Source organism: Limulus polyphemus, unplaced genomic scaffold, assembly GCF_000517525.1.
Source record: "Limulus polyphemus unplaced genomic scaffold, Limulus_polyphemus-2.1.2 Scaffold1701, whole genome shotgun sequence".
In the NCBI taxonomy this organism is placed as follows: domain Eukaryota; kingdom Metazoa; phylum Arthropoda; class Merostomata; order Xiphosura; family Limulidae; genus Limulus; species Limulus polyphemus.
This window is the reverse complement of record NW_013667311.1, coordinates 151,224-175,016: the sequence shown is the minus strand read 5'-3', so window position 1 is coordinate 175,016 and position 23,793 is coordinate 151,224. Positions and strand designations below refer to the sequence as shown.

The 23,793-nt window shown below is 34.9% G+C and overlaps 1 protein-coding gene across 2 annotated transcripts; it reads left to right on the top strand.

Annotated features, from left to right (window-relative positions):
• The first annotated feature begins 436 nt into the window (after nucleotides 1-436).
• Nucleotides 437-21,205, top strand: LOC111087065 (zinc finger protein 37-like). Of its 2 annotated transcripts, XM_022392343.1 has the most exons (4): nucleotides 437-660; nucleotides 13,418-13,496; nucleotides 13,625-13,682; nucleotides 18,232-21,205. In XM_022392343.1, the coding sequence occupies exon 4, from the start codon at nucleotides 18,559-18,561 to the stop codon at nucleotides 21,004-21,006; it is 2,448 nt and encodes an 815-aa protein (XP_022248051.1). In that variant the 5' UTR covers nucleotides 437-660; nucleotides 13,418-13,496; nucleotides 13,625-13,682; nucleotides 18,232-18,558; the 3' UTR covers nucleotides 21,007-21,205. The 2 variants fall into 2 exon arrangements, with proteins under 2 accessions (XP_022248051.1, XP_022248050.1); XM_022392342.1 differs by lacking the exon at nucleotides 13,625-13,682 and having other exon boundaries at nucleotides 455-660.
• Nucleotides 21,206-23,793: the final 2,588 nt, after the last annotated feature.

The following is a 23,793-nucleotide window of genomic DNA, read 5'->3' as shown; positions in this document are numbered from 1 at the left end:
TGGAAATATGTTTGTGAAACACTATGAAATTCCAAGAGTCATACAAGTGAATTGGTAGATATAGAAGAATTAATAACTAAATAAACCGAAGTCATCAGTTTGATATCCAAATTTCATGCTTCATTGTCTATCATCGAAGTAAATCGCTACACATTTTTATCTTCATTAGTCTTTAAATTACTGATTTTTTAATCTTCCGTCTTATTATAAGTATATTTTCTTTATCAGTTGAAGAAACTATTTTTTTTAATTCTCTTATTAAATGAAGGAAACAAATACGCAAATTGCTAATTAATCTAAGACGCAGCTATTAATATATTTTAACTGTAAGTCGTCAGGCTTATGCTTTTTAACTAATAATTTGTAAAAACTTAGTTCTATCTCATAATTAGTTAATCTGTATTTTACTGACGTTAGATGTCGCACTGCATTCTCAGCCCATCACTGTAATCTGTAGGTCTATACCGATAGTGCTACAACTTAGAACATATGAGGATCAATGTATCAGTGAGTTAACTTTAAGTTAAATAAAAGTATAAGATTATTTTTGTACATCTGGTTTTCACTTTTCAACACATGAAGTAGAAAGTTTGGCAGTGTTCTTTACTTTTAAGTTAAACATGACTCCATTTTGTCGGATCAAACTTTCAAAGAAATCAGGTACATTGAATGTTTTCTGTTCTAAACTTTACTTCCTTCTTGAGTTCTAGTCTACTACTAGTTCTACTTCAAAGTTCTAGTTCTAGTAGTACTAGTATGTAAATACTACTTCAGGTTTTTAAGTTCTCGACGTAAACGTAAACTCTAATAACAACATCTTCAGTGTAACATTACTCCACTTTAAATTTAATGGATCAAAGTCAATAGTCATTAATGGGCTTTCATTCCGTTAAACTATTTAATTAGGCCTACTAGTACTAACGTTGAAGTGTTGCCTTATTTTTACACAAGTTTCCTTTACCTTTAGTTCTATTGTTAGTACTGTGTTTCTGGTACTATATTATTGCTAGTACTGTGGTAGTACTACTTCTAGTACTAGTATGCACTAACTTGTACTATTGTATAATACTAATATATTAATTTGATTACTAATGTTAGTATACAAAAATAGAATAAGTATTGTGTTTCATTATTACTATTAGTTCAAACTTAATATTATGTTTTGGTTACACAGAACAAGATTTACATTTGTTTTAACTTTACATTCTACTTTTTTTTTGTCACAGATTAAGTTTAATAATTTATTATCAATTTGAATTATTATTTTCCAATCATCAATATAGTTATTTTGTGCAATTTTCCTTATTCTAAACTTAGCTAGATAAGAATATTTAGGCTTCTTGAACCTTGAACTTCAGTTTTGGTCCTACTTCTGTTTTTAGTTTTAATGAGTAGTATTTTAGATTAATAGTAATTGATTGTTTAATCATTTTTATTTTTTTGATGAGTGATGGTCATTGTGATTTACATTAATGATAGTGACAGGTGAATAATAAGTAAGTTAGTAGAATTTGCTGATAACATTAAATCGTAGTTATTTTTAGCAGTACTGTAGATGTTAAGGCACTACAGAATAAATTGGATCAATTGGTAAGATAGCAAATATTTGGAAAATGGCATTTAATTATAGTAAGTGGGTTATCAAAATTTGGATTACACATTTAATAACCAACTAACTAGCATGACCGAAGAAAAGAACTTGGCATAGTGGTGGGTAAATGATTCAGTCCATTAAATTATTGTTGCTTGTAGTAAAGGTAATAGAATTTTAGAGTTTATTTATATACTTATTGATTACAAGTGAAAAGAGAGAATTATACCTATACAATTCTTTAGTTAAGCCTCACTTGGAATAGTGTGTTCAGTTTTGGCCTCCTTGTCTAAGAAATAATACTGATTTACTAGAAATGTTTCAGAGGAAGAGGATTAATGAAAAGATTGCAGGAATAGAAGGGTTATCTTATAAGAATAGGTTAAGATTTCTCAACTTATTTTCTCTTGAAAAAAGTAACAGGTGGTCTCATCTAAGTTTAAAAGATTGTCTTTAGTTTGGGATTGATAGGATTTCTTTGTGTTATATTTAGAAGATAATAATTCAAGAAGACACAAGTTTTAGATTTGGGGAAAAGACAGGCTAGGCTCCAATTAAGACTATTCTATTTTACTAACGGGGTGATTGACTTATGGAGAGTTTCCATTGGCATTAATGGAATCCTGCATTTACAGGAGTTTAAAGGTGGAACTGATTATTCCTGAAAAGTAAAGGGTGGGTTTAAATTTTTACACTTCCCAATTGTGAGTGAGCAAGGACAGCCTAGAAGGATCAAATGGTCCATAGGTTATATTATGTTAGTAGATTCGCAGTTAAAAAATATGGTAAACCTGCTTTTGTTTGAATAGTATTACATTTTCTAGTCATTAAGATGAAATACTTCAACAAATTTAGTGGATTTTAGAGTCTATTTTGAAGATCATGTAAATAAATAAAAGTAAATCCAAAGCCACTTTTTAGCTGTTTTTACTGATGAAGGAGAAGAGATTCTTAAACTGACCAGTTTCTTTAAAAATAAGGAGGATCTATTCTTACCTTAGTCTGAAGTAGAAGAAACTGTTTAAAAAAAAGTAGCAAAGAGACAGTTATCATTTAAAAAGTCTTGACAATGAAAAATTTCTGTTGATCGAAAAATACCAAAGTATTTACTCTTTAGAAAAAAATTAAGGTAAGATCAAGGAAACTGTAAGCCCTTTAACTTAAATCTTGTTGTTATGTGTACCAAAATGTTAGGATATTAGAGAAGCATGTAGAATGCTGGCATGAAATTAAAGGATCTAGGCATGGTTTTATAAAGATTTTTCTTCCTTGCTAGTTTATCTTGTCAACAGAGCTCTCTTTTTCTGAATGAAGTATAATCCAAATTGATGCTGAAAGCCTTTATTAAAGTTCCATGTAAAATATTAATAAAACATAAGAAATGGCATGGTGATAGGTCATTCAATCTACTAAGGTTACTTCTCACCTACCCAAACAAGCAAAAAAATTAGTAATCAAGATGTTTACAGAATTGAAGAAAAGTAAAAAAATATGAATAGAGAATTGTACATCCTAAAAACAAAGAATGGTGATGAATAGGATTTATTTAGTTGAAAGAATGTGACGAGTAGAGTTCCTTTGTTGTTCATTATTTATCTCAACAGTTTGACTAGCTTCTTGTAGAGTAATATTTCCTTATAAATTCATAAAATGCGTAAAATTTTAAAGGGACAAAAAAAAAGCTTTATAGCCTATCAAGGATGTCCCATCCAGCTTCCAACTATAATTACCCTTTACTAGTCATATATTCATCCAATCTTTACTTAAACTCAGTTAAATTTTGTGCCTCCACCACCCTTGAACGTAGCTCATTCCAAAAGCCAACCACTCTGTTTGAAAAGTAATTCTGTATAAACTGCAGATGACTCCTACGCTGCCAAAATTTGAACTTATGACCTCTTGTCCTATTGTTTTCACTGCTAAACACAAAGTTCGGATCTATATTATCAATACCATTAATAATCTTAAACACCTCAATCAAATTCCTTCTAACCCTTCTCCTCTCCAGAGAAAACAAAGTTTAGAGATTTTAGTCTCTCCTCATAGGACAATCCCACCATCCCAGATATCATTGGCTTTTCGCTGAACCTTCTACCACAATTCAATGTCCTTCTTGAGGAACGGAGCCCAGAACTGTACACAGGACTCTAAATGAGGCCTTACAAGTGATCTGTACAGCGAAAGGATAATATCCCTTGTCTTGTAATCAGTATTTCTATAGATGCTACCCAAAATCCTATTAGCTAGCTACAATACACTGTTTAGGTGACTTAAGTGATTTTTCAATCACTACACCAAGATCTTTTTCTTCAACCACAGTATTTAATGTATTCCCATTGAAATTTTGACAATAATTTGAATTGTGAAAACCTACATACGTTATCTTACATTTTGGATAGTTAAACATCATCTGCCATGTATTAGCCCAAAGCATCAAAATGATCTAAATCTCCCTGTAAGTCTGCAGCATCTTTGATACAGTTAACCACCCCAGAAATCTTAATGTCATCTGCAAACTTTTGGAAAAAACTGATTGAGAGTGATTCTCTTATTGGAATAAATCTTTACAATCTTAGTAATTAGGCCAGAAAGTTTTAATATTAAGTAGTTTAAAGCTATGCAGTTAAAGTATGGAAATATGAGAAAATCTTGCATCTTTGTAAGGGGAACATTATTAAAACCGAAGTCTTGAGCTAAGTGTTTAGTTGTTTCAAGGGCACTTTATGCAGAGTAGGCATGGTAGAGTTTTGGTTTAATGGACTGTTTATAGAGTGGGATGACATTTGGGTTGCTATACTAAAGCCTTCTTAGAATACATTTAGTGAGGAAAAAAACACAGAGTTCTTGGGAGTATTTACAAAAACTAAATTTGGGAGAAGGGAGTTTATTAATTGGTTGGGCATTACTTGTAATGTTGTGTGTAGTGATAACCACCTTATGACAGGTAAAATGTGAACATTCTAGAAATTGTGTTGGCAAGCTATTATAAATATATCAGGTTTTAGGAAGTGAACTGCAGTACAAAGAAGAAATTTGTTTTGTTTTTTTTCTATTATGAGCATAGAAGTACTAAGGTTGATTTATATCTGCTTGTAATGACTTTGAACAATATGTATGAGGGTGTTTTTTTTCGGTACATTATATGCTAATGTATTGTATAATTATAATAATGTTAAGGGCTACTTTGAAATTAAATAGTTTGTTGGTTTCATGTGTTGAGGGGTAACATCAAGGAGCAGAATAGCCTATGACTATAAATGATCATAGTAACATGATTAAATAGTTTGTTGGTTTCATGTGTTGAAGGATAACATCAAGGAGCAGAATAGCCTATGACCTTAAATAATCATAGTAACATGATTAAATAGTTTGTTGGTTTCATGTGTTGAAGGGTAACATCAAGGAGCAGAATAGCCTATGACCTTAAATGATCATAGTAACATGATTAAATAGTTTGTTGGTTTCATGTGTTGAAGGATAACATCAAGGAGCAGAATAGCCTATGACCTTAAATAATCATAGTAACATGATTAAATAGTTTGTTGGTTTCATGTGTTGAAGGGTAACATCAAGGAGCAGAATAGCCTATGACCTTAAATGATCATAGTAACATGATTCGAGACATAAAAAAAGTTATCACGTTGCACTTTATACCACACTGTCAATTTTCTATGCACTTCTTAACCTTTTAATTAATTCTTTAAAATCTAATGTCATAATTAGTCTCTTGTTTAGGACCTTATCAACGGCTTTGTCAAAATCATATTTATTGTTTTTAAACGCCAATTTTCAAGTAGCTATTATCTTTGCCAGTAGATTTCAACACTTTATTCAATATATTAGTCAAACTTGTAATGCTGAAATTGTTTGGATTTTTCCTTCATTCTATTTTGTTATTATTATTGGAATGTCATTAGCTATTACTGGGAGTCTTCCCAGTGTATAATGACTTTAACAGGTATTAGCTAAAGCTACTACCATTTCTAGTTTGAAAACAAAACTCTTCATGGCCAATCACGTTCTTCCAAAATATTTATTCATGATCATGTACTTGTATTCTTATATGTTATTGTAAGAATAGTAATCACAAAGACATTTATCACATGATTAATACTGGATAGGCATGAAAACACTTGTGATTTCTTTTAACAAACGTTTTATTAGGTTATAAAAATAAAAAAAATCATTGCTTTATCTTTATTATACGAAATAATCTCCCAAACTGATAAAAATAGTATGATAAATATAGAATTTATGCTAATTGTTCAGAGTAATATTAAACAACATGGAAAGTTAGTTTCTTTATGTTACTTCTAGCACGGAATGTAGCTTTTTTTTTTTTTCCTGCAACTCTGTGATATGTAAGCTTCATTCATAATAACAAACACTACTGCCTTGGCCTTTTGCCAAAAGTGTCAGCAGGTTTTTAGCCATTTTTCAAGTCTGTAAACCACCATAAACAGTGGGGGCTTTCAGAGCTATCTGCTATAAAGTGGTCTTTATAATTGCACTTCTCCATGGGATTTGAAAACTGAACAACAGATAAGTTTGAATAGGTTTGGAAAGTTGGTTTAGTTACATTTTAGTTTTTTTTTTCCTAGATATTTGAAAAACTGTTTGGTATATACTACTGATTACATTATTTAATAGGAACATATTTGAAAAATAATTTTAAAAATTATTTAATGACTGTTTCTATAACGTTTTGATGTAATGTTTATTCTTTTTAAGGGTACGGGTTCTGTTATTTTATTGCCTTAATTTCTTACTTTACTTTTGGAAAGTAAGGAAATTGTTTTTATCTCCGTAGAAATCCTGCTTGTTTTTGCTACAGGATATACATAAGTTTTTTTTATCATTGAAATAAGTGCATAAATTGAAGATTGTTCAATTAGTAAATTATGATTAAGTCTAACCATCTTTTTTGTGAGACCTGTGTAAAAGTGTATGAGAGATATTCTAAGTGAAATAGTTCAAATTAAGCCAAAATATCTTACTTCTTGTTTTTATGACTTTTTGAATAAATGTTCTTTTTTCAAAATTAAGTTCAGCAGAGGATTACAGAAAACTCAAATTTATTATGTTGATAAAACCAGTAATGAAGTTTTAGAATATAACTATCGTTTGGAGAGTATTTAAATTCCTAAAAACATACAACATCAAGGGACTATTTGGTCCTTCAGGGCTGTCTGTGCATGCTCACCATTTCTTTTTCAGGAAATCATAGAAATACTTTTTTAAACTTGTTTAAAACACTGGCCAGAACTATTGCTGATGGCAAGTCATTCCTTAAGCCAGTCACCCTGTTAGAAAAATAAAACTGTCTTAACTAGAACATGTACTATACATTTTCATCAGAAATGAAGTATTCTGACTGGAAAAAATATTAAAACCTCTCATACTTCTGTAGTAGCAGCACCTGTACAATCTATTGTTGAATTCAACTAATTAATTACCTTGTACTCAATGGCCTGTAAAAGTAATATGTTTTGTTTATTAATTTATGTTTAATATTTATAACATGAATACATAAAGCTAGCATTTTTATTGTGTATGGTAAATTCTGCCTGTTCTTTTTAGTTATTTCTGAAATATATGACCACTATATTTCTTGGAAATTACAATTACGTTAACATTTGAGAATTATAAAATTACTGTAAGTATTTCTTGATAGTTGGCTACTTTGTACTTTCAGTCTTTGACTTAGTTAAAGAAATTAGTATTGTTAATGTTTGTTTATATAGTTTTTGATTTATCTTGGTATCTATCCCAGATAATGTTATGAGTTTTTATTTTATACATATATGCATGTACTTATCAGGCCCATATGTAGAATGTTTGAAAGGGAGGGTTCTAACTTGTGAGAACAAAACACATATTGTGCAAAGCACAATCAGCATGTTAATGCTATAGGGGTCCGGGGGCATGCAACTATTTCAAGCTAAAAAATGCTTCTTCAGAAGAATGTTGACTACGTAGAAGAGGTTAAATACCATAAGCAGATGCACTATAACTATACAAGTATAATTTAAATACGGTACTTACCTCCCCTCGCAAGATTAGCTATACTCGTCCAGTGGTGCCCTCTATATGCAATTTTTTTCTTTATGCATGTTACAAGCCTTCTGCTCCACCCTATAGGAATCGATTGAATCCAACATGTCTCTCATGTAAATCATCATGGGTCACTTCTCCACCAATAGGAGCGTGACAAACTTGATGCATGTGACTCCCTCCATATGCCTCTACCAAACTATCACTTCTCATTTGGCAGTGCTTATGCTTGGACGTGTTCCTGTTTGTTTGTTTAAAGTTTCGCAGTTGTCTTTAGTATACTCACGAAGTGGTCTTCATTTATTTTCACTTCTATATCTATTAAGATTGTTTCTTAGCTTCATTTTAATCCCAGTTTATTACAGTCGCATTGTTATTTATACTTTCAATTATTGGTTGACTCTTCTTCATTAAGAATTCTTAAGTTCATATTACCACTTTGGGGGTGACACCTGCGACTAGCACTATGTCTCAGGCCTCAGATGCGGGTGACCTGGTGGGGATTTATCATTATTTATTCACCTGGAGATTGAATGTTACATGGGTCAACTTCTGTATCTGGATCTCACCCCACTTCCTTCCGAACAAGCTGAGCCTGTTCAGGTGGATGAGGACTTGGATCGCCTACGTCCAACTCCTGATTTTGCCATGCCTTCCCATGCTCCGCTTGAAGAGTCAGTTAGGCTTAATACCGTCTTTTCAGATTTCATTTCTCAGGTATGTGACGTTTTATCCCTTTCCCCTATTTCCTATGAACCATGTCTTTCCTTACTACATGACCAATCTTCCCATCCCTACTTGGTTTTTCCCCCGATCCGGGATAATCGGTTATATGCCCACGGGCTTCACATCAGTTTGCACTTGCATATCATCATGCAAACTGTCCTTTTCTGGACTAGCAATTGTTAGGTTCAATTTTGCCTGTTTGAGGTGCAGCCCCCAAATCTCCTGTAAGTCTGACCCATGCCCAATTTTTCCATATTCGTCTTACCCTCACAACTCTTTTACGGTATCTCTCTATCATCCATCTCCTCCTTGAAGCTCTCCACCGAAATCCTGAGTGTTTTTCTTAGGACATCCTCTCCCTTCTTTCCTCCACGTTGGCTCATTTGATGTCTTTAGCTCTGACTTTACATATGTGGTTTCTCTGTTGTTTGGACCTTCTAGGTCAAGATGCAACCTTATTTTGCATCTGTTTACCATTACTTTATTTTTGGGATTTACGTATGGCCTCATTTCTGGGACAGTACGTCTTTGACACGATCCCCGAGTCTTTGGAATCACAAGTTGTATCAGTACAACAACAATCTACTCTTTCCAACCTTTTTGCCCATTTTTTTTCAGTTGGAGCCCAATTTGACACCTGTTACTGTTTCCCATCCCTCCTTTTCCCAACCCTTACGTGTCCCTTCTTCTCTGGGTGCCTCATCTTGTCTTTTTCTTCAGTGATGCACATCATGCCACCAACAGTATCGGTGACTACCCGGTGGGAGCTCAGCTTGATGATTTTCTTCATCAATGGCATCCTTTCATCAAGGATCATTGGGTTCTTCAAGTTTTATCCAAAGAATTCATGATCCCATTTTTTTCCTTACCTCCCGTGTCTTCCTATACTTGTTTCTTTCCCTCCGCTTCGGCATCCCATGACCAGCCAGCATCTGCCAGAGGCAGTTCAGGAACTACTGTCTCAGTAGGCCATTGAACCTGTTCTACATCCTTCACCAGGTTTTCATTCCAGACTCTTTGTTGTTTCCAAGAAAATTGGGGACTAGAGGCATGTCATCAATTTGTCCTGCCTCAATCGCTTTGTTCACCTGCCCGGTTTACCATGGAGTCATTTCTCACCCTATGGGCTTATGGATGACCAAGATGTATATCGCCAATGTTTATCTCCACCTCCCTATATCACCATGATCTCGTCCGTATCCTCGGTTCGTCTATCACAAAGTGGTCTATGAATTTCGAGCCCTACCCTTCAGGCTTGCTTCCACCTCATGTTTTCTGTTGGGTGGTCAGAGGTTTTTACTCACCATCTTCATGCTCTAGGGTTGTGATTCCACCATTATATGAACTACTGGCTTCTTATGGCTCATACCAAACTGGAGTCAACCTACCCAATATCTTGTCCACTTGGATGTCTTTTTCGACATTGATCTCAGTAGAGCCCATTCTTCTCCTCTACAAGAGTGGTCGGCAACTTTTTTTTATTGCGGGTCAATTTTTTTTTTAAATTTAGCATTGCATTGGGTCAGTGATAGTCATATAATTCTTAATACTGGTACATGTATTTAGATGTGTATGTTTATTTACATACAACAAACAAAATTAATAGTTCGACCAGCTTGAATATTTTTCCCTAAAATTGATCATAAAATTCTTTGTAGCTTTACTTTTAATATCTTTGTTCTTTTCACATAGCTGAGAAATTTGAACTGAGCAGTGATTGTGCCCTCACGGGTTGCAACGGTGAAGCCAACTTTTGGCGGGTCATAGGTTGCAGACCAGTGCTCTACGACTTCGTTCCATGGAACTGGTAGTTCGCCATGAGCTTTTGGGGATGTGGTCTTCAATGACATCATTGGTCCCCCTCACTCATGCACATATGCGATCCCTTTAGTGGGCTGTTCACAATCAATGGAACTCAGCTCGGGATCCTTTGTCAGCTCCCGTTACCCTTCCTCCTACCCTGATGGACAATCTGCATTGGTGGTTGGACAAGGCCCAGATGTGGACGGGCATAACGCTTCCTCCTAGTTCCCGGATTTCCATCTTTTCACAGACACATCCCTTCACAGCTGGGGTGCATGGGTTTATCACCAGGAAACTTCAGGTCATTGGTCTGTAGACAAAAGGTCTTTGCATATCAACGTCCTTAAGCTTCTCGCTGTCTGTCAGAATTTGAACCACTTTCTTCCTCTTGCCAGACATTCTGGTAATGATTCATTCTGATAATTCCACAGTCAAGATCTCTCTCTTTTCGAACATTGGGTCTACTATATTGGGCCCACATGCACCACATTCATCTCTTTGTGTATCACATCCAGGGTGCTTTCAATCTCGTAGCGGATCGTCTTTCCCACCCCAACCAAATATATCTGATGGAGTGTTCTTTAGATCTCCTCATTTTCCAGTGGCTTTGCAGTTGGTGGGGTTTTCTCCACATAGATGCATTTGCAACATACCTCAATCACAAGTTACCCCTCTTTTGGTCCCCGGTACCTCATCCTTGAGCCCTGGTTGTCGATGTCTTCAGCCAGGATTGGTCCCACAAATTCCTTTATGTTTATCCTCCTATCTGATTACTTCATCAGTGTTGAATCCTTCTGATCGCTCCTTATTGGCCAGCACAACCATGATTTTCAATATTACAACAACTGAAACATTTCTCTCCAGTACCTCTTCCTTTGTCTCCTTCCCTTCTTCGTCAACCTAGGTCACCAGTTCTACATCCAGCCATTCACATCCTTCGTCTTCACATCTGGCTTTTATTCAATCCTTGGCAAGGAGGTCAGGTTTCTACTGTTGAGTAGCTTTCCTTTTAGCTCATTCCATACGTCCTTCTTCATTGGAGGTGTATCAGTGCAAATGGAAAGTGTTCCACAGTTGGTCTGCAACTCAGGGATTCCCTGCTGACCAACCTCCTGTTTTTCGAGTGGCAGTTTGTGACATGGCTTTTCGACAGGGGGTTATCTGGCTGCCTTATCCCATACCTTTCATTTTTCCTGATATCAAATTCTTGCTTCCCCTGTCCTTACCTGGTTAATCCATTCGTTCCAGATTCATCGTTCCCCCCAGATGGCCTACTCTCCCGGGCTGGGATATTAATATGGTCCTCTGTTTTCTCACTTTACCTCCATTTGAAAAGCTTTCCTCGGGTTCCATGTTTCACCTTTCCCTTAAAACATATTTCCTTCTCCTCTTAGCTTGTGGACGTCAAAGGTCTGATTTGTTTGCCCTTATCTACTAAACATGGCCAAAAAGTATACCTGGTTTAGAAGTGGTGCAGTTCCCCTCGTTAGATCTGACTATCTCATTTTCAGGGGTATCCTTCGGTTGCTTTTTGGGGGGGAGGGGGTACTTCTGTCATTCCCTCACACCGGTCCCACCACCTAACCAGTATGGGATTCTAGCTAATCTTATTAGAAGAGGGAAGTACTTTATCGGAAGTTATAATTTTCCTATACTGAAAATGTATTTCCGATAGGTACTTCCCTTCATTCACACTTCCTCCCTACTTTACGCTGGTACTTATGTCTTCTGCTAAACCTCAAAGTGATAGATTGATGATTTACATGAGACACACGTTGGAATCATTCGATTACAATAGGGGTGAGCAGAAGGCTTATGGCATGCATAAAGAAAAAATTCATTATAGAGGGCAGCACTGGAAGAGAATAGCTAATCTTGTGAGTAGAGGGAAATACCTACCAGAAATATTTTTTCAGTATAGGAAAATTATAACTTTTTTTACATCACAAAAATAAGGGGTTTGGCTGAACCTGTACATTTGTGCTTATATTGTAAAAAAAAAAAATATATTTATATGTATATGTAGTAATTAACAAAAAGGAAAAAATATATATATATAAAAACTGGGCAGACCCCTAAAACAGGGTACTTGTTCTACTTTTGGAAACTGTGAGGAGATGGGCTTGTAGAATGATACTTGTGTCTGTTTTAGGAAATTTGAGGCATGAACAGACTTAGAATATTTTCTGTTTTCTCTTCAGCATATAAAGATTAGGGTGATTTTATTACCGCCACCACTGAAGGTGTTGGAGGTTGTTTTCACACCATGTGTGTGTTTGTTACCAAGATGTCTCAAAAATGGATGAATGGATTTGGATAAAAGTTGGTATAAATTTGGACTATGACCCAATTTAGAAGTGATTAGTTTTTGAAGGGTCAAGGTCATGAAAATAAAATCCCTGTCTGTTAACATGGGGACCAATTTTTCCCATAATTTTTTCTCTATAACTCAGTCAAAAATGATCAGATTTTGATTAATGTTGGTGAACACATGTAGAATATTATTCCTCATTGTCCTGCTAAAAATGATCTGTGTCCATTGGTAACAACAGACATATACACACATTTTCATATTTTTTGTGGACCAAATATGAACATCACTGCATGATGGAGGTATGTACTCTGCTGAGTGCCCCTCTAGTTTAAGTACGTAAAATTGTTAAAGACCTGGATAATCTGTTTAGTATATGGTATTGAAATGGTGTTATAAATGTGATTTTGAATTGAAGGGATAAGAATTCTAAGCTTTGAACACACAGGTCTAGACTTGTATTGTTGTTGTTTTTTCTGCTAGTTATAAACTGAGCTTTTTGAATCCCAAATGGCCTATCACCGTGGCACCTAAAAAGTGATGTGGAATCTAGAGATTTTTTTCATTAAATAAATCAGTGTGTGTATTGTATTTATGTCTAAAAATGCATAACTTTACGAATTGAAAATTGGAGCAAGAGAGAGAGATAACCCTTGTCACTAACTAGGATAAACTACTGTACTATCCTGGATTTTATTTAATGCTGCCTCCTAAATGGCAGATATTTATCAGTTTCTGGTTGTCTGATAATATGATGTATACCTTTTAATTTACAAGTTATATACATATAAAGGGCAACAGTTTATTTGAATTATTGTTTTGATGGGTGTGAAAGCTACCACAACTGGCTGAATGATCTTGTCTTGTTATTTGTATTTATATTTTTTGTAACTAGCAGTTTGAAGACTTCAAACTTAATTATTTTTTTTTAGGTTGTTGAAGGTGTTCAGTGATGAAACCATAGACTTGTGATACCTGACAATGTTAAATAGAAAAATGATTTTAATCTTGGTGAGTCCTTTATGATGCTGCTATGCTAGAATACTTGCATAAAAAAATTACTATTATGTGATAATGAAATTTTAAATAAACTTGTATTTTTGTCTGTTAAGTGATTTTGAGAATTTTTTCTTTCTTAGTTTTTATGATCTCCCAAAATTTGCAGAAAACTATTTTGAAGTATATGTGACATCAAAAGTAAGCTATTTTTAATAATTTTGCCTAGATGATTTTTATTTAACATGTTCACATTTTCTGATTACAAGTCAGCTTTTATAAACTGGGCTCATTTTCGTTTCATGATAGTTTTATCAGTAGATGTGTATGTCCATTTATTCTATACACAGAATTTCAAACAATAGTCAACATTCAGCAAAAACTCATTCTGAAACAATGAATTGCCTCTCACACAGAAATGCTGTTTCCTTTGTGATTTGCATGCCACTATCCTTGAGCTAACTCCCACCTAATGGCATGTGCTTAACAAGGAATGAGCTGGTGCATAATGACATCATCATACAACACTAGCCTTCCACCAATAGGAAGGTGACAACCTCCATGTGCAGCAACTTCCCCTATGCACTTGTACTCGTGGTAACTTCATTCTTTTCCTTGGCATTACATTGAACATTCATGTTCAAATTTCTCCTCTTAAGTTGAATCTGATGAGACTTGCATTCATTAACAAGACTGTGGTTTTCATTTTACATTGGCTTTTGTTTCAAAAGTGTTGATGGTGACTTCTACTTAGTCCTGTGTGAATCACAGTGTTCACACACATACACAGGTCCTATTTCTCATATGGCTTGTTTAGGCTCATTAACTGTTGGGGACACAGGACCACAGGAAGTGGAAAGGCCAGTCAGCTACAACTTATGTATTAAAACTTGCTTCTTTTAATTCAATACATTATGTTCTGTGTATGCAGTATTTCTAGGTAAAATGGCCCAAGATTCAGTCTCACAGCATTAAATTTTAAAAACCTATCTAGGGGGTTATGTCCTCAGACCCCCTTAGAAATAGCATGCTTTGCACACAGTGTTTAGCTGTGTCAATGGCCTTACCTCTCCAAAATTGCTTTCTACAGCAATAGGACATTGCAGCCTTTGCTCAGTGTGTTGTGGATTACCACATGCTTACTAGGCCTTTTACTCCCAGCACTACAGCCAATGTCCCTTCTTCTCATTAGTGAATGGCTTATTGGACTACAAATATAACCTGATTTGCTTTGGGCAGTGTCTTATCACTTAAGGAATGACTTTTACATTCCATTCTTCTTCTGGATATCATTTGCAGGTATGTTCCTTTCCTTATATTTTGCGTATGTCTTTTACTATTTTTTGGTCTTTCCACTTTGTTTGTTATTAGGGTTTATGCTATTTCTTTTCTCTAACAGTCACATCTACTTGCCTCATCCTCATGACTTTTGTCCTGACTTGTGACATTCTTCCTTTCCTTTTTAGGTTCCCTGTCTTTGATATCTATTTGGCCTGCTTAGAGATCAGACACCTTGCCTTCTGTTTCACTCTCTGGATCCCCCATTTTTGCATCTTTGTCTTTTTCTCATTACCCTCCTATATTCCCTCTGTTCCCTTCACCTTTTGTCTGAGGCACTTCTCTTTGCCCGCTTAGCCTTTTCCACTTCTTCTTTTCTGTCCCTCCTCACTTAGTTCCTCTGCTGTTAGGTCAAGTGCATTCTAATTTACTGTATACCTTCCTCCTTGTGTATGTGGTCTTCATCTGGTTCTATTTCTCTGTTCAGAATTCTTCATTGGTGTTCATTACTCACTGGAGACCTGATCTAAAGTAGCATGTCTTCAGTCTTTGTTATCTTCCTGATTCTTCTTCTTTCTTGATCTTGCCCTTTGCCTCCTTCCTCCTCTAGATTGGTCTACCACCACCTTTCCCATTCCATGTTCTGGCCCTTCCTCTTTTTCTTTTCCTCCTGCTACCCAACCTCTGGTTCATTGCTTTTCTTGTTAGTGACTATCTTTTCACATTAGACCCTGTGGGTATCCATCTCTTCCTCTTTGCAAGTCATTGGTCTCAGTTTTTGCTGACAGGTGTTTTCATATTCTCTCCCATAGTCTCTCACCCCACTTCACTCCTCTTTCTATTTCCTTTTCTCCTCCCTCCAACCCTGGCTATGGTCTTTTTCACCAGGTTGATGTGTCAGACTCCTTCCTTATACATCCGTATTTTCCCATTCTCCAGACGTTTTCTATATTCCATCAATCAGCTCCACATCTTCCAATTCCAGCATCCTTCTGTATTAATTTTTATAATGAGAAGTTATAATGACAGCTTGAAGTTGTCATTCCTTTTTTGGCTTATATTGGCCCATTTGTGGGAGTTATCCTTTTCTCACACCTCTTTTCTTTTGCAGGAGGATTCTTGTTTGGGGGTGACGTGTTAAGATGTACAAGTCCTTTCATGTGATACATCTGGGTGTTTTCTCCATCGAGCTCAGCCTTCTCTTCTTCACTTGCTAGCTGTGGAGTCTCTGCTTCTTGTTATCAACCTCTTCTAGTGGTCTCTGTAAATCTAATACATCCTTTCTTAGATTCCTTTGTCCTCAATTTTGAACCTCTCCTCTCATCTCCTGAAGGAATTGTCATGATGCTGGGCTGTATCAATACTACTTTAGGGGTTCTCCTACCAACCCCAAACCAGATGTATCTCTTCATCAATGCTTCCGTCTCAAGTTGAGGTGCATTTCTTGGTGATGACATGACTTTTGTCATTTGGATTTACTCAAACTTCTCACTGTTTGTTGAGCATGAACCCATTTCATGCCCATTTTGGTGGATCATTTGGTTGCAATCCACTCCAACATTTCTATGTTTCCTACATCAATCACCAAGGGGGCACTAATTCCTGGATCCTTTGCTTTCGGGCATCAGACCTACTCTTCTAGGTTCATTCGCATTGGGTTTGTGTTGTTGCCTGTCATGTGCCAGGAGCTATGAACTTAGTGGTGGATAGCCTTTCTTGGCCAGACTGCGTTCTACCCATGAAATGGTCTCTTCACCCGCAGGTCTTTGTTGGTTTGCTCTCAGTTGGGCATGCCCCTCATAGATGCCTTTGCCACCCATCTTGACTTCAGACTTCCTCTCTTCTGATTCTCTGTTCTTTATCCTTCAGCTCTGGCTGTCAAAGTTGTCAGACAGGACTGGTCTCACCTTTTTCTATATACCTATCCTCCTCTCTGACTCCTCCCTTGGACCCTTACCTTGATATGTGACACTCTTTCTGATATCCTACTGTGATGCCTCTTTGGTCACTCGACCTTGTTTCCTCTGCTTGTTTGCTTGGCATCTCTCCTTCTTATACCCAATATTCCCTCAATCTTTCTTCAACCTTACACGTCCCTTTTTTGTCAAGGGATGTGGTCCCTCCATTTTCATGTGTGGGATTTGTCTGGTCCATCACCCATTGGGCTGGACTCTTCTATTATGTAGCCTTCTTGTCACATTCATAATGCCCTTCTACTGTAAAACCATTGTAAAAAAAAGTACTGGCTAGCGGAATACTGTAGTAAAGAAAGCAGGATATATTTTTATAAACACAAAAACCTATAGATGTAACTTAAAACACAAGTTTTAGAAATAAAAATGTATAGTTTTGTTAACTTCCTATTTCATGTTGCTGATAATGTACTGATGCATATTTGATTATTATACTCTAGCCTTTCCAGAGATTTAACTTTAGTTCTAAGTGTGATAGTTCATGATAGTTGGGTATGCAATTACTTGAGATTATTCTTAACCTTAATCAGTTTAGTACTGGCCTACATTATGGTGAGCCAGGTTTTATCCTTTGCAGGCCTACCATACAAATCAATTAAAATGTGTATGTATATTTATACACTTTCAGCTGTATTTGCAAGCTAAAAACATAAAATCCAAAATAATTCTACAGGTAACTTCTCAGACGCTCCAGAAGTATGCTTTGTTTAAAAACTTGTATCCCAACTAAAAAACAAAGTATTTAAGATAAAAATAAAAATACTGTCTCAGGTGCTCCGGAAGTATACTTTGTGGAAAAACTTGTATTCCAACTAATTTAGTAAGAAAAAAAAACATTCATGAAAAAAAATAAAACACAGTATTTCAGATAAAAATAAAAATACTGATTTGTTTTTTTAAATGATGTTCTGAAAAGTATTAAAACCACTTTCTAACAACCTGTTATATAAACAAAGATAATATAAACCCTTCTGTCACATGGAATACAATAGTCCATATTGTGTTCATAAAGGTTTTTATTGTGTAACAAGTGGTTTAAGTACAGATTACAGATCTTATGTTACTTTTGAATGGAAATGCACTCAGTACATCAAATTATTTCCAGCTGTGGGTGAGAGATAGATAGTACAGGTTATTAGCTATACTTACATATACACAATATTACCAAGAGATATGTCTTGTTTACTTCATCAGAGCAAATTTGGGACTGATGGGGATATAAAAAGAATAATACACCTAACCTTTCTTATGCACAAATGTTTTTATGATTTTGATTATGCTAAAACATTATCATCATAATTTACATAAAATTTAAATTTATTTGCATTCATATTTTTAAGTTTACATTTATTTCTCAGCAAAATTATATAAAAATTATAGACTTAATGTACTCTCTCACACACACACAGTACTTTGTTAAATACTGATCAGTTAGAAACTGTTCTGTGGGCATAATCTTGATGGTAACAGAATGTTCTTCTCATGTTTTGTTTTTTTAGGTTATGATTAAGTACTTCATTTTGGTTTGGAAGGTTAAACAAAAAAACTGAAGATAAAAGGATGTGAAATATGACAGATGATATTCAGCAGACTGCAGAAAATTCTAATGAAGCTGTCAGTTATGGCCAATTCATTCAACCTCTTGTGACATCTAGTCTACTTTCTGTTTATCTATCAGGATCTGAAGTAGTTGCTGATTACATGCAGAGTACCACGTCAAAAGATTCAATATTTATCACTACCATATTTGGTACTGAGAAGGACCGTTACCACAAGAGCAAAAAAGTAAAGTTAGTTTATCAAAGGTTTCATATTGTAACACCTTGATGTTTAAATGCAAAGAAAAAAGAATAGCCAGTGAGCCACTGTTAAGACCTGATCTGGCTCAGTCTCAACATTCTTTACATTTTTCAGTCAATGGAATGGAGGTGGATAAGAAAACCCCTTCGCCACATTGCTCAAGCTCATCAGTTATTACATTTCCAGATCTTTCTTCTGTCTCAATGGCTGACCAAATGAGGGATCTGGCCAGTATCATCAAGGCTCCCAGTTTGGAAAGCACGTCTAAGTATATAGACTTTGAAAGCAAAAGAGAAGATGAAAGAAATGAGAAGATACAGACGTGTATATCATATAAGTACCAAAGAGATTTTTCAGATAATTGTAAAAATCTAAAAGTTGAAAAAACATATCCATTCTCAAAAAATTCTTCTCATTTTATGTTTGAATCCAAACCTTTCTACCATGATTTAATAGATACTCTTTCAGGTCCTTCAGAAGACAGAAAAATGCAAAAATTACCTCCTGTTTCAACTATATTACAGCCTCATATGGCCTATTACTCTAGAGAAATGTACAAACCATTTCAGTTTGACTTAGTACAAGAAGTACCCTTCCAGGAAAATGCAGATGTTTCCTTGGTTTGCGAATCACCATTTTTATACTGTAATCATCAAGAGACACAGTCTTTTGTTTCACATAGTTTGACAGAGCACCAGAAGGCTGTAGTAAAATCCAGCCCAATGGATAATAGTTTCTTTGGTGTACTACCAGCTTCTACCTCAGATTTTGGACTAGAAAAGCAACAGGCAGTTCAAGCTGCCCATGCCTTTACAGAAATGCCTCATAGCTTTTTCAAACATCAAGGACTAAGCACTGCAATGACTAATACTCGTAACATAAAAAGTGAATCAGGTATGTTTTACCACACTGACAGTAAACACTCTACAGCAAATGATGAAAGTATCCTGGTTTTACCCTCCACAAACCCTTTGTTAACACCTTTGAACTTTGGAACAACAACATACACATCATCTACACCACCTCATGCTTTCCAGAGCACTGAACTTCACCACTGTGATTCACATAGCCAAAGAAAGTGTGTGATTTCATCAAATCTGTCCACTAGAGCTGCCTTAAATTCACTGCATTCTGTTGAATCTGTTCGTCCTTGTGCTAGTGCTGACACATTAGCTGCATCGGTATCAGTAGCAGCAACTGAAACAGTGCCTAATCATTCTTTTATGAAAACAGTAGACATGCCATCAGAGATGCCTAACCTCCATTGTTCCAGATCTATTTCTAGTAATTCACCATTTTCCAAGCTTTGTGAAGTAGTATCTAAAGAGAGCACAGACATTGGCTTAAAAAGCTCAGGAAGTGTTCCTATTACGACAACAAGATGTTCAGTTTTATCATCCATTAAAGAAGAGCCTTTGGATATGGAAGTATCTTCCCATGGAACATTTTCTGATGAAAACTCTTTGCAGCCTCCTGCAGTGGCTCCACTTCCCAGCATGATGACCTTCTTTAAACGTAAAAATACAACTGAAAGTGGTTCAGAATTGCAGGTTTTGCCACCATTTTACACTCTTTCTGGCTATACTACTTTAAAAAAGCAAGACAAATTTGAAACTCCTGAGAACACAGGCTCTACCTTGGAAAGATTATCGCTGAAAAAGGAAATCTCAGCGAATATAAGAAAATCAGCTGATATTTTTTCACCATCATCTATGTCTGTCGTCAGTACTAGTAGACATGGAACACTTGCAGACAGTAACTCACATTCTTGTGTTTCATTAAATTGTGTAAAATGTGAAGTAGTTAGCAGTCCTACTCAGACAGTTTCAACAACTTTGCCTGTTTCCAAACCACCTTCTGCCTCCATTGATAAAATGAGACCATGTGTTTCCCCAATGGGTTGTGAGATTTCTGTACATGAAGACAGCAAGCTTAGTGAAAAATACTGTTTGTTGTGTCAGTCTGGTAAACCATGTGATGTACACATCCTTCGGTCTCCTGTCACTAGCACCTCTCATTTAGAGTCACCTGTCCTTTCAACAAGCCCCTTAAAACCTTTTCGGTGTAACCTGTGTGGTAAAAATCTTGCCACAAAAAATGTATATCAGAGCCACATGCGGTCTCACTCAGGTGATAAACCATTCACATGTGAGCTATGTGGCCACTCTTTTTCACAGAAGACATCCCTCACCAGACATATGAGATCTCATACTGGTGAGCGTCCATTTCCTTGTGATCTTTGTGGCAAGTGTTTTGCTGACAAAGAGCGTATCAAGATCCACATGCGCACTCACACTGGGGAGAAACCATTTGCATGTAGTGTGTGTGGAAAATGTTTCTCTCAGAAGTCAACTGTGAAGAGACACATGAGTGTCCACACTGGTGAGAAGCCATTTATTTGCCAGTCTTGTGGAAAAGGCTTTGCTAATAGAGGCAATCTAAATGCCCACAGCAAAACCCACAGCATCACATAACTCTCGCATGTTAACAAGTTATATTAAACACTACTAATAGGATTAAAAAAATGACTTTAATATTAATGTTTAAAGTGTTTAAGTAATAAAATGCCTCTAGACACTGTTAGACTTAGAGAAATGGTAATGACATGATTCTGTAGGCGTCTTAGAGGCATTTTTTTATCGTTATTTAACTATTATGTTATTGTAAGTGGGACAAAATAAGTGAAAAAAATTTGTGATGAGTTATTTTAAGAAACATAAAATCATATCTTAGTTATAAAATTTGTAAGAAGAAAAACAGTTCAATTTTTTTTCCTGTTATTATATAGTCCTTTTTAATACACAAATATGAAATAAATCTGTAAACACGAGACCAAAAAAGCAAATTTGGTGATATAATTTGAGATGTAGTCCTAAAGTGCACTTAACAATAGATCCTTGCAAAGCTACACACCATATGGAAATGTCAGAGTGCAGTAACTCAAGCTTTTATTCAATGTCGCATAGCGATATTAGATGTCATTAATTGTGTATAACTATTATGTTGCCAAGCAACTTGAAGACTCAATATAACAAGACGTTTTTTCAGTTTATTGAATCTGTTTAATGATAGTTTCATAAGGTTGCCTCTTGAATATTCTTTTAAACTGAAGTACAAAATCCATTGATTGTTTTATTCAAACAGACTGACTGTAAATATTATATTTAAAAGAACTGCTTAATTCAAAAATGAACTTGTCACTGAAGGCAATATACATATAAAAGAGCAGGAAGTGCTTAGTAAACAGCTGGATGTGTGCAAGGTTAGCGATCAGTGTAACCATGAATTATGTTTTTAATTTTACAAAGATAGTGATATATATATAACTCTGTGTGTGTGTGTGTGTGTGTGTGTGTGTGTGTGTAAGCCATGTTATTTATACCAGATAGTTTATAATATAGTTATTTGAACTTTCAAGAAAGAAAGACGTGTAATATATTTACATATGCATTTTTCAGTCAATGATTGTTAATTCTTTGTAGTTTTTTTGTTGTTAGCACAAAGTGGTAAAACTATTTAAACAGAGAGAGAAAAAGTTTCATGTCGATCTTTTATATAATCAGGGTGAATTTTTGCCTGTCTTAGTATATGTTTGTACTCTAGTCTAAGCCATTGAATAGAAACAGTGCTGTAGATTATTGGTTGGAATTTTAGTTTGCAACCGATTTATTCACTCATGTGTAACTGTTTGACACATTTTATTTGATTTTTACTGAAATTATGGTTTTATCATTGGTTTAGATCAATAAGGATAGTTAGTTTTGTGTGATCTATTAACAATTTATGGATATACATATCTATTCAAGTTAAATCATGTTTTCGTTCAAAAATAGCAGCCTTTAAAAATGTATATAGTAAATTTGTAGAACTAGGACATTTTGTACCTGAATGTAAACCAAAAATGTATACACACAAGCTAATAAGTGCATAAGGTGTATGCTGGGCTCAAGATGGGTAGGAAATAGACAAAGATATTTAACAAAATGTTTGATAAAACATTTATTAAGTAGAAGTATCATTAAAAACTATGTTATCTGCCGACATGTAACATCATTTACACTTTCACAAATCTGAACAAGCAGTAATAATACATTTGTATTATACACTGTTGAATTGTGAAATTTGCGTGAGCTATTTGGTGAATGTATGTTGTGTAAATTTGATTAATATTAGAAGTCAAGATTTGTTTTTTTTGCTAGTTATATTGTTGTTGTCATTTTTTGCTTGACATTGTTTACTGTCTCCATTATGATTTAAAACACCATACCTGTAATTTTTCTGGGTAAGGTTTTTTCATGTTTCTTTGCTACACGTAATAATGTTTCTCGTGATAATTAATAAAAATGATGAATCAATACTTTTTAACAAAAACTTGAAACAGATTGTACTGCAGGAAAAACAATATCTCTAAATATAATATCAAGTATTTAATTTTTTTAGAAAATTGTCACCCTATCAGTAGGAAGTGAGTAATATTAGTCAATGAAGCTGTTTGTTTTTTGCTATCTACACCTCAAGTGTTACAGTGTACTGCATTCAGTGACATGCCAGACAATGAAGACTGCTATATTGTTTGAATATTGTCTGATATTTTCTTCATGATAGCTCAAACCTTTTTTAAAAGTGTGTGTATGTGTAATTGTAGAGAAAATATATATGAGTGTACTCATAAAAATAATAGTTTATTCATTCAACTGAAACTTAATTAATATTGACTGAAATCAGTTACTGTCTCAAAATATTATAATACAAGTTCAAAATCTGCAGTACTAGTAAACCGTTTTTGGAACATACTTGTTAACCAAAAGTGAACAGTTCTACATATCCAAAATTTCCTTACTTCTGAACAAACCAAAATGTTTAAAGTATTTAAGTAGAAAAATTATTTAAGTGTGCAAAACAAATTTAAAAGATTCATATTTGCCTTGTTTGGAAATACAGCATTTTTTATACTGTGAGGGTTTTCTGAGTAGATGTTGTATATTACTGAGGAACTAAAAGATTGATAGTTAGGATTTGCAAAAGTATTCTTTGTCCCCAAATTTAACATGATGAAGTGTGATCTATTTCATACTGTTTTTAAATGTTGCCTTCAACAACAAAACTATTGATGATAAGGTAGACACCAAAGTTATTTAGTTTGATGAAAGTATTTAATTACTTAAAACTAAGTCTTGGATGTTACTATGAAAAAAAAACCTTTTCATTTTTATTTTATCCTTTAAAGAAAAAAATGAATAGCTAGCACCTTCAGTATGATG